This window comes from Stegostoma tigrinum, chromosome 30 (genome assembly GCF_030684315.1).
Source record: "Stegostoma tigrinum isolate sSteTig4 chromosome 30, sSteTig4.hap1, whole genome shotgun sequence".
Classification (NCBI taxonomy): Eukaryota; Metazoa; Chordata; class Chondrichthyes; order Orectolobiformes; family Stegostomatidae; genus Stegostoma; species Stegostoma tigrinum.
Window position 1 is genome coordinate 17,825,613 of NC_081383.1, and position 10,429 is coordinate 17,836,041.

Below are 10,429 nucleotides of genomic sequence, written 5' to 3' on the forward strand. Positions count from 1 at the left end.
GTCATTAACATAAAAACTATTTATTTTACACACACTTATCTTTGACAATAGTGGAGATAAGTTGGGATTCCTGAACAACTGCCGTGCGACATAAGCTGTACCCCTTTAAAACTCCAAAAACAGATACACTCATTTTCAAACAAAACAGACAAGAGACAGAGGGTTTGACACAAATGTTATGGGTGGAAAAATATAGACAGGAGAAACATTCTGAATATCAAAAGCCCAGGTTCCAATCATTTTTGCAGAGTTAAGATGAAGTCACCGTAGTCCCAGAGGACTGTTCTGTCATTACAGAGAGATATAACTGGGAGTGAGTTTAACATGAGGGTCACCAATTGGCAACAGAGTTAGGCTGAGAAGGCAGGAATGTCAGGAGATAGCATCAGCCAATGCAGAAATTGAACCAGTACTGCTGATGTCACAAAGCAGCCGTCCAGCCAACTGAGTTAACCAACTCCCAGTAGCATAGTGTTGTCTGTAAAGTGATGGTCATTCTTCAATTTGATAATGGAGCTGATGGACCTAGGTCTTTCCTTTTATTAGAATTCTTCACTTTAAGTTTAATTGATTTCCTATCTTTTCATTCAAACCAAGAGAAGTGGGGTGGTGGGGTGGGGGTGGGGACCAGTGGGGAGAGAGAAAAGGGGAGAGAGAGAGAGATTTTCACATTTCAGTTCTGAAGATCTCTGGCTGCTTTGCAGATCGAAAGCAAGCTGCAACTAAATCAATCTCAGGGTTGTTATCAAGCAGAACTTCCTTACCTCAGTAACTCCTGATGCCACTCAGGCTACAAAGTAGCAACCTCAGTACATCGAAGAAAAAGTGTTGCCTTGCACTGTAGAAATTTCCACCTGAATTTTTTTTCAAACTACAGAACTTTCCTGGTCTCTCTTCTAATAATGAGGTATAGTTAGAATTAATGTAGTTAGTTTTTCCTCTAGATGAGGGATTTCAAGACTAAGGGGCGCATTTTTAAGGCGTGAGGAGAAAGATTTAAAAAAGACATGAGATGCAAATTTTTGAGACAGAGGGTTGTTCATGTGTGGAGTTAACATCCTGAGGAAGTGGTTGATGTGGGTATAATTTACAATGTTTAAAAGACATTTGGATAGGTGCTTCAATTAGAAAGGTATGGAAGGATATGGGCCAGGAGCAGGCAGACGGGACTAGTTTAGTTTGGGATTATGTTTGGCATGGATTGGTTGGACCAAACAGTCTATTTCAATGCTGTATGACTCTATGACTCTGTAGAACAATCTAACTTTTATTTCAGCTTACAGTTCAATTAAAAAAAGTATATGGTCTCTTTCAGAGGGCTGAACACTTTTTTTTCAGTCCCTGCCACAGATTCCATCTCATTTCCTTACAACCTTCATAATATTACTTAACTTCGAGTCATAGAGGAAAAAGCCGTTCAGCCCATCTAGTCTGCACTGGTCAAAAACACCCAGCTAATATTGCAATCACATTTCTAGCACTTGGCCCATAGCCTTCTTTGCCTTGGCGTCACAAGGTTTCGTCTAAATACTTAAATGTTATGAGGGTTTCTGCCTCTGCCATCCTTACAGGCAGTGAGTTTCAGATTCCCATCGCCATATAGGTGAAAAAAGGTTTTTCTCACATCCGCTTTAATCCTCCTGTTCATTACCTTAAATATATGCCCCCTGGTCATTGATGCCTCCATCAAGGGGAAAGGTTTCTTCCTATCTACCCTGTCTGGTCCCCTCATAATTTTATATATTGCAATCATGTCCCCTCTCAGTCTCCTCTGTTCCATGGAAAATAACCATACTCTGCCCAATCTCTCTTCAAAAATAAAACTCTCCAGCCCAGGCAACATCCTGGTAACTCTTCTCTGCACTCTCTCCAGTGCAATCACATCCTTCCTATGAGGTGGATTTCAGAACAACACATAATACTATACTTGTGGCCTAACTGACATTTTATACAGTTCTAGAAGAACCTCACTTCATCTGCCTCAGCTTTTCTGCTGCTGAACCCTCATTCGCACCTTTGATATTTCCAGACTTGGCTATTCTAAAGCTTTTCTGATTCATCTCCCATATTCAAGATAATTTGAAACGCTGTTGCCTATGTGTCAACTCATCCAATGCAGCTGCCCCATTTTCCTTGTGCAGATTTTAAGTTCTGGAATTCCCTCCCTGCAGCTCTCTGCCTCTAGACTTAATTTGCCTCCTTTGAGATAGATCCTCATTAAAACAAAAATCTTCCATTTTGACCAAGCTGTTGATCATCTGACCTAACATCATCTTATGTGGGTTTGTTTTAGTTTAATAATGCTCCTGGAAAGTGTCTTGGTGTGTTTCATTACACTCAAGATACTTTACAAATAACAAAGTGTGAAGCTGGATGAACACAGCAGGCCAAACAGCATCTCAGGAGCACAAAAGCTGACGTTTCGGGCCTAGACCCTTCATCAGAGAGGGGGATGGGAAGAGAAGTTTTTGTCGGTAATGGCACTGATGTCCTGAAGTCTGTAAAGTGCTCAGTTGAAACACAATGCTCCTTAAGTTTAAATTGATTTCCATTGGAAAACTTTATCAAGCTGAGGGCAGCCCGGTGACCTGTTCTAGTTGGATTGATGTAAAGAATTAAAACAATTGGCTACTGAAAGTTTTGGGTTGCAATTGTGAACAGAAAGTGCTCCTCCTGTCTGCGTTTAATTTCTCCCATGTAGAGGAAACCACATTGTGAGCAGTTGAGTACGGTGTATTAGTCTTTGTTGAGAAATGACAAAATTGATTGAAACTTGGTGTTTTGTACTCATCAAGACAATTCGAAAGACATACCAAAATAAAGACTTTTATACTGTATGCACCAATCAGCATTCACCTCTCATGCATCACAAATCACTAAACTGCTTACTTAGTAATCTACTGTTGCCAAAGTTTTTTAGAAGCTATTTCTTCAATTGTTATGTTTGTTCTCCTACCATTATTATTTTTTTCTCCTCCTGCTCAGAATGATTCTTCATTCCTTGTCAATTGCCTTGATGCTCTGCTATTACAAACCCCATACACAAACTCTGATTTCAACGATTTTAAGTCTTTTTCACCTGGGCCGTTCCCTCCAAATACTGATAACTTTTAAAGCAATTGAAGGGAAGACAAACTTCTTCCTATAAGAAATTGAATTGCTTTTGTACACAGCAACAAGTGACACTCAATTTATAGATAATTAGTATATTTTAACAATGTTACAAAATAACATCTAAATAAACAGTTATAATGACACAACTTCATAGATATCTTGTAGCTACAAAATACTTTTTTGTGATAGAGAAATGAGGGAGTGGTACTTACATTCTTGGCACATAAAATAGTATTCCGCAGAGCAATTTTCATCGTTCCATTTGCTGCTACTGCGCATCAAAACACAGTTCTCTTCTCCAAATATGAAGGAGTAGTAGTTGTTAGGTTCTCCCTTTGCCCAGTTGGTATATGAGACCATTTTCCCTGTGCCACTGTAGCACCAGTTTGAATTACATTTTGACACACCAATCCAGACTTCTTTGCCTCTCGCAACTGATGATAAATAACGCTGCAGATTCTCATTGTAGATTTCAGATAGTCCATCAAATAGCCAAGTGCAATATGCCCGTGAAGTTTCAAATGATCTTGCAGCCCTCTGTAACCTATAGACTACACTTTCAGACAAGAATGGATAACCTGAAAACATGAAAAAGGCTTTGTTAAATACCGTAGATAAAACATATTTATAACTAAGATGCCCAATGAATAGGCTTTAATTCTTTGAGACAATGTAACCACAGAGACTGAGCCAGTTGTGTTCTTTTATTTAACTAATAAATCTAGGTTTGTAAATTTGGTTCTAATACACAAATTAGCTTGAAAAAGGCATTAACATCACTGCAATCACTTAGTGACAAAAATAAAAACATGGCATGCAATAAATCATTGTACCAGATGTGAAAAGGATTGTGAAAATATTGATCCACATGCTGACAGAATTGAACCGAACAAAAACAGAAGAAAATCTTCTTTTACATAAACAGCTTGTGTTTAAAATGGAATAACCCAATAATCCTTGATTATGAGAAAAGTTAATTATTGAATGCATCACCGATTGTAAATCAAATAAACTGACACTAAAACTTGGACAATTGTCAATTAGATTATAGCTGTGATATAACAAAATTAAAAAACCAACCTAGAAATATTTTGATATCGTTCTTCCCCTTTCTTTGTAGATCTTGGTACAGTCCACATCCAATGTGGTTTCCTTAATTACTTGAGGAAACAAATTCCGAAAAATAGATTGAAGAACTGGACTAGCTATCAGGAAGATTTACAAATGAAACATATGAAATAGGAGCAGGAGTAGGCCATTCAGCCCCTTCATCCTGCTTTGCTATTCAATTGGGTAATAGTTGATTTGATTGTGGCTTCAGCTCTGCATTCCCATTCCAATAACCATGGCTCCATTGTTAGATAAGAATTTATTTACTTCTGATGTAACAGTATTCAATGAGCCTGCCTCTAATGTCAGGTAATCAACTCATGGTTATAGACTCATGACCCTCACGAGAGAAATAAAAATCTTCTTCTTCTGTTTCTTAAATGGGAGGTCCTTAATTATAAATTGTATCTTTTAGTTCTTGTCTGTCCCACAAATGATAACATCCTTTCAGCATCCACCCTGCCATACGTTTCAATAAGGGACATGGATAGGCCATTCAACCAGTCAACATGACTACACCAATCAACTAGATCATGGCTGATTATCTTCTCCAAAGCTGTTTTTCCACACTACCCCTATATTCCTTTGATGCCTTTGTTTCCAGAAATTCAACAATTTCTATGTTGAGCAAGTTGAATATCTGGGTTTTCACAGGTTGGTGATACTATGTTCACTATTTCTCAAAGATTTATTTGTAGCAAGGCTATGAATTACCTTTTTCATTGTACAATATTAAATCCTATGTAGCCTGATCCCTGGTTGGTTTTTCAACATATGGATCTACAAACACATCTCCTACTTGCTCCAAGAATTCATCCTGCATCACATTACTGCTGATTTGGTTAACAAGCAGCTATATAAATTGAAGTCACACATTATTGCTGTATAACCAAAATGAAATGCGTCTTTAATTTCTTAATTTATACTGTGCTAACATTACTACTAGAGTTTGGTGGCCATTAACACCGTTGCTCTTAGATCCGCCAAAACTAATTCTACATCTTGAAGATAGCAAGAACTGCAGATGCTGCAGTCAGAGACAATACGGTGTGGAACAGGAGGAACACAGCAAGCCAGGGACACAGCAGGCTAGGCAGCTCCTCTGATGCTGCCTGGCCTGATATGTTCCTCCAGCTCCACACTGTATTGTCTAATTCTACCTCTTGTTCCTTCAATCTAAGCTCCTCTCTTACTAATGTATTGATCTTGTTCCTTATTAGGAGAGCTATCCCATCTCCTTTTCCTTTTTGACTATCCTTTTAAATGCTGAATATCTTTTGGTGTTCAGTTCACAATTTTGGTTATCCTATAGCAATGCTCTTTGTAATGATAATTAAATCATATCTCAGTCTGGGTATTCAAATCGTCACCCTCTTTGCGAACATTATGTGCATTCAAATAGAAAACTTATAAGTCTGCTTTTGTGTTATTATTTTTTGATTGAATCCTATTTCAAACTTGCCCCTACTTCCTCTGTCTTCTATTGTTGCCTCCTACTTTTCTACTTACTATTCTTAATTTGCTTCCTTCTAATGTGAGCGCCCTCTAAGGCTCACATCTCCTGGCAATCAAGTTTAACCCTTCCTAAACAACATCAATGAATCTCCCCTGTTAATGCTAGTCCTGCTAAGACACAGCCTGCCTGTATTGCAGAAATTCCATCTCACCCAAAACTGGTCCCAATGCCTCTGAAATCTAATGTACTCACTCCTCTCCTGGTTTTCCAGGCATGATTCAATCATTCAATCCTCCTTTCTCAAAGCTCACTAGCATGTGGAACAGGATATAATCTGGACTTTCCTGCTTTGGATATCCTGAGTTTCAATCACTTTCCTAGTTCCCTGAAATCTGCTTTCAGGACCACATTTTCCTTCCTACACGAGTCATTGGTACTATCATGGAATATGACTTCTGGCTGTCCTGCAACCATTCACTGATGTCTTGCCTTCAAGGGACTCCTGCACTGCGTCTCTGCTTTGCTTAGACTCTCTTGTGGTGCCCATTCTCTTTCTACCTCCAGGTTTCAGGCATGTGCTGTGCCCACCTCTATGAATGGAATACCCACGCAATTCTTAGACTTACTGATACATTGCAGTGACTCCATTGCCACAGAAGCTTCAAATCCTAGGGATCAATTTTCTGAACATGGTGACAATTCCACCACATGTAGCTGTCTAGATCATAGATAGCACGCATGATTTCCCAAGTACCACAAGACATTCATTCTATATGAATGGCGGCTGCCCTGGAATGTCTTAACTTTACTCCACTTACATTAAATTTATTTTGGTCTAGTTTACTTCCATTAGGTTTATTTTAATTGGCCTTAACCTAATAAATCTTACAACTACTGATAAACCCTTCCAGTTTAGATAAATCTGACTAATATGTACCACACTTTACAAATTACAATAAACCTCACTTAAAGCACCTCTTTCATTTGTGCACCAAATTCCCTCATGACCCTAATTTGTTGATCACTTGATCTTCTTCTAATTTAAGCATAGTTTCTGAACTATGCACCCTTAATGATCTCACAAATAAGATCACTTCTCATTCTTTTAAGATCTGATGAACAAAAGCCTATCCTGCCCACCCTTTCATCAAAATGCAACTATTTCACCCCAGGCATCGGCGAACATTCTCTAAACAGCTTCTAATACATTCATATCCTTTCTTAAATAGGGAGACCATAACTATTCACGGTATTCCAGATTTGGGTAGGCATGCACGAGTTGCACCGAAAGTTCTGTTTCCTGATGCATTACTCTGTAACACTATGTGGCCTTATCTACACACTATGCAATCATTGTAAGACTTCCTTAATTTTATCTTCAATTTCCCTTGTAATAAATAATAACATCCCACTTGCCTTCCTAATCATTTGCTGTTCTTGCAGACTAACATTTTGTGATTCACATACCAGGACACCCAGATCCTTCTGAACTGAGGATATCTGCAAACTCGCTTCACTTAAATAATTTATTGCTCTCTAGGCTTCTTGACAAAGTGGACAAGTTCATATTTTCTTACATTATACTCCATCTGACAAATATTTTGCCAACTCAGTGAACCTACCGTTTTCCCTTTACAGACTGTTTTCTTCACAACTTACTAATGTACCATTGTAATGAAAGCCGTGTGATACATGTCAATGGTTTTTGAATTTGGATTTCAAACAAATGGTGTTTTTGTGTTTGTCTACTTTCACAAAGGGATTTAAAAATTAACTAGGTCAGTCTTTCCCAAACTGTGGGTTTAAACCTGAATGCACCTCCTGAAGTGTTAATGGAAACTTATTTAAATTTTGGGACTTTATGATGGAACAGAGAAAATAGTGAAATAATTAGTTTTCTTTTGGCTGTAGCATAACTAAACGTTGATTTTGTCTTAAAACTCCCCAGAGACTGGAAATCCTTTGGATTGAATTGTACTGGAACAATTCCATCCAAGTAGGTCTTTTATCTGTTGCATGATTCATTCTTCTGCATTCACTGACCTCTCTGTGGTTTGAAGATATCACTGTACACAAATTTTATGGCGCTTATTGAACATATCGCAATGTTATCCAGACTGTTCTAAGGGCACACATTTGCTTTTGATACCCTTTACAGAAGGCCTAGTTAATTAGTCAGCTTTGGCATCTAAGCAAGGTAGCAGCAGTTAGTCATGGCGTTAGTTTTACAGCATTACACTCAAGCTGCTTTGCATGTTTCCATTGAACCACCCCTCAGCTACTCAACGAGAATGGTTTTCATTCCCTCAATGCACTGGTCATTAGTCTAATGGCAGAACGCTCTGTCTGGTAGCTACTGCTTAGGATGGTCTTCACTCTCTGCCTCTATGACTGCAGTACGTGCTTCTATAGACTTGCCATTACTGATTGATGTCTGGTGGGTTCTTAGCTGCAGGTCACTGCTGATTCAAGTGGAGCTGTCGCTTGTTCTATTTGTACCCGCATCAAAAAAAAAGTTTCCTTGATGTTAGTACAAATGAGAGATGTAGAAGCTAGTCAGCAACTGCTGGTTGCCACATATCCTCAGCCACTTTGCCAGCCACCAAATTGGAGGTACAGATTCAGGAACCATTAGAATAGTAAATATGAGCAACTTGGAGACAATGCTTCATAGGCTGTGTGAAAAATTTAGATTCATGCAGTAGGTGCACATGGAATATAGCAATCTCACTTGCTATAAATGGCTAACCACTGGTCTGTTGTCATTTCAGCAATCTACGGAAGGAGATAGCACACAAGAGACTCCATTGAGCCATCCACCTGTCTGATTGGACCTATGAGGAAATTTGGTAATCTTTCAAGAAGCGCTGCACACTAAACAACCCAAATTCAAAGCTTGCCCTTTCAACTAGAACAATAGTCTCTGTGCATGATGAGCATGTGCATGGTGCATCTTCAAATTACTTCAATTAGCCAACCTGCTGGGGTCAATTTGGGTCTGGCTGACACTCCAATCCTAAGAGTCCACCAAGTATCAAAGAGCATTTTGACCTACGATAGGAAACATAATTTTACAGGATTGCTGGTCCAAGATATATCCAGGTTGCATTCCATAGACCTGCTCCAGCTATAACCTTATTCATAAAGAATTTTAAAATAAGAACAAAGAATGGTGAAACATTTAGCAGATCAATGAGCATCTGTGCACAGAGCAATAAGTGAAGGTTTCAGGTATAATCCTGTCCATTTTGCTGAGCTGAGGAAAATACTTTGCCATCGAAAGCAATGCAGATTTTCAATACATGCTTTTTACAAGATCTGCATCATGCCCCTGACTCCTGTAAAAAGCCTTCGTCGATGGTTAATCTTCTGCCTTGTCTCTTTTTCATCCCTTTTTAAAGAAGATATCCAAACCTTTTAAACTTGTAGGCTACTCAGTTGTATTTCATGAAATCAGTGGGTTTGCATATAAACTTGATTGATGCATACTTGGCATGAATTTTCAAATATCTTTGGTGCTTTGCATATTTCCCCCGTCTGTGAAAGGCCGTGGGTTTTCCGTAAGGTTGATAAACCTCAAGAGTTCATATTCTGTAGCTTCAATATGTAGCACGGATGGGAATTCCTTACTTTTCAAAAGTTTAGATTTTGAGGTCGGACACAGGCAAGTTAAAAATGAGCAATCTCTCAAAGCTTTTGCAGTCAAAGTAATTGAACAAAGGAACCAGATCTTTGCAAACTTAATGAAATCAGTTTGCAAGCCAGACCCATATATTTTTGCACAACCCTAGAGTGCAATTTCACACTTCAAATAGGACCACCACAAAATGATATTTGGCATTATAATTCCACATTCTGTTTGCAACAGTAACATTCTATCACTGTGATTTGACAGTTGAGTATTGGATTTGCTAACATCCCCGAATCTCTTTGAACTTCAATCATAATTACTCCAATGTCATTCACAGAATATTTATGTCATTATTCCTCCCTACATTTCACACCTAACTGTACTATTGTTTACATTCTTGAGATAGGTGTAAAATGTTCCATAACACAATCAGAAGACCAGGGAGCTCACCACCATTCATCCTTTAATTGACACTGCCAAAAACAGATCAACCTGTTAGTTCAGAGATGGCAAGAACTACAGATGCTGGAGCTGAAGACAATACAACGTGGAGTTGGGGGATCACAACAGGCCAGGCCACATCAGAGGGGCAGATGTTTCAGGTTGGGACCCTTCTTCAGAAATGGGGAGGGGAAGGGAGCTGAGAAATAAAAAGAGAGAGAGAGAGGAGGGGTAGGGCTGGGTGGGATGGTGATAGTTGAGTGCAGGTAGGGAGTGGTGGGGATTGGTCAGTGGGATGTGTGAGGCGGATAGGTGGGAGAGAAGATGGACAGGTTGTATCAGGTCAGGGAGACGGGGATGAGAGGGAGGGTTAGACATGGGATGAGGCCGATGGGTGGAGAGATTTTAAAACTGGTGAATTCCATTTTTAGGCCCCTCAGTGACACAAACTCTGTAACATCAAAATCTCTGAGTCATCAAACTTCAGAAAACTATATTCTACCTGTACTAAAGTGTATATCTCAATGTGATCTCCTCTACGTCGGTTAGACCAAGTGTAGACTCGGAGAACGTTTTGTAGAGCACCGGTGCTCAGTCCACGACAAACAACACCTTCTGGTTGCCAACCACTTTAATTCCTCCTCCCACTCCCTTGGTGACATGTCCATCCTGGGCCT

General features: G+C 39.2%; 1 protein-coding gene across 2 annotated transcripts in view; it reads right to left on the reverse strand.

Moving 5' to 3' along the window:
* LOC125466034 (protein jagged-2-like) overlaps positions 1-3,994 on the reverse strand; it is a 44,101-nt gene extending 40,107 nt beyond the window's left edge. For both annotated transcript variants that reach the window (XM_059638506.1, XM_059638505.1), the window contains exons 1-2: positions 3,948-3,994; positions 3,327-3,692 (exon numbers count right to left, since the gene is read on the reverse strand). In XM_059638506.1, the coding sequence (XP_059494489.1) occupies positions 3,327-3,692; positions 3,948-3,984 (403 nt within the window). In that variant the 5' untranslated portion in view covers positions 3,985-3,994. The remainder of the gene's footprint in view (positions 1-3,326; positions 3,693-3,947) is intronic.
* Between the last annotated feature and the right edge of the window lie 6,435 nt (positions 3,995-10,429).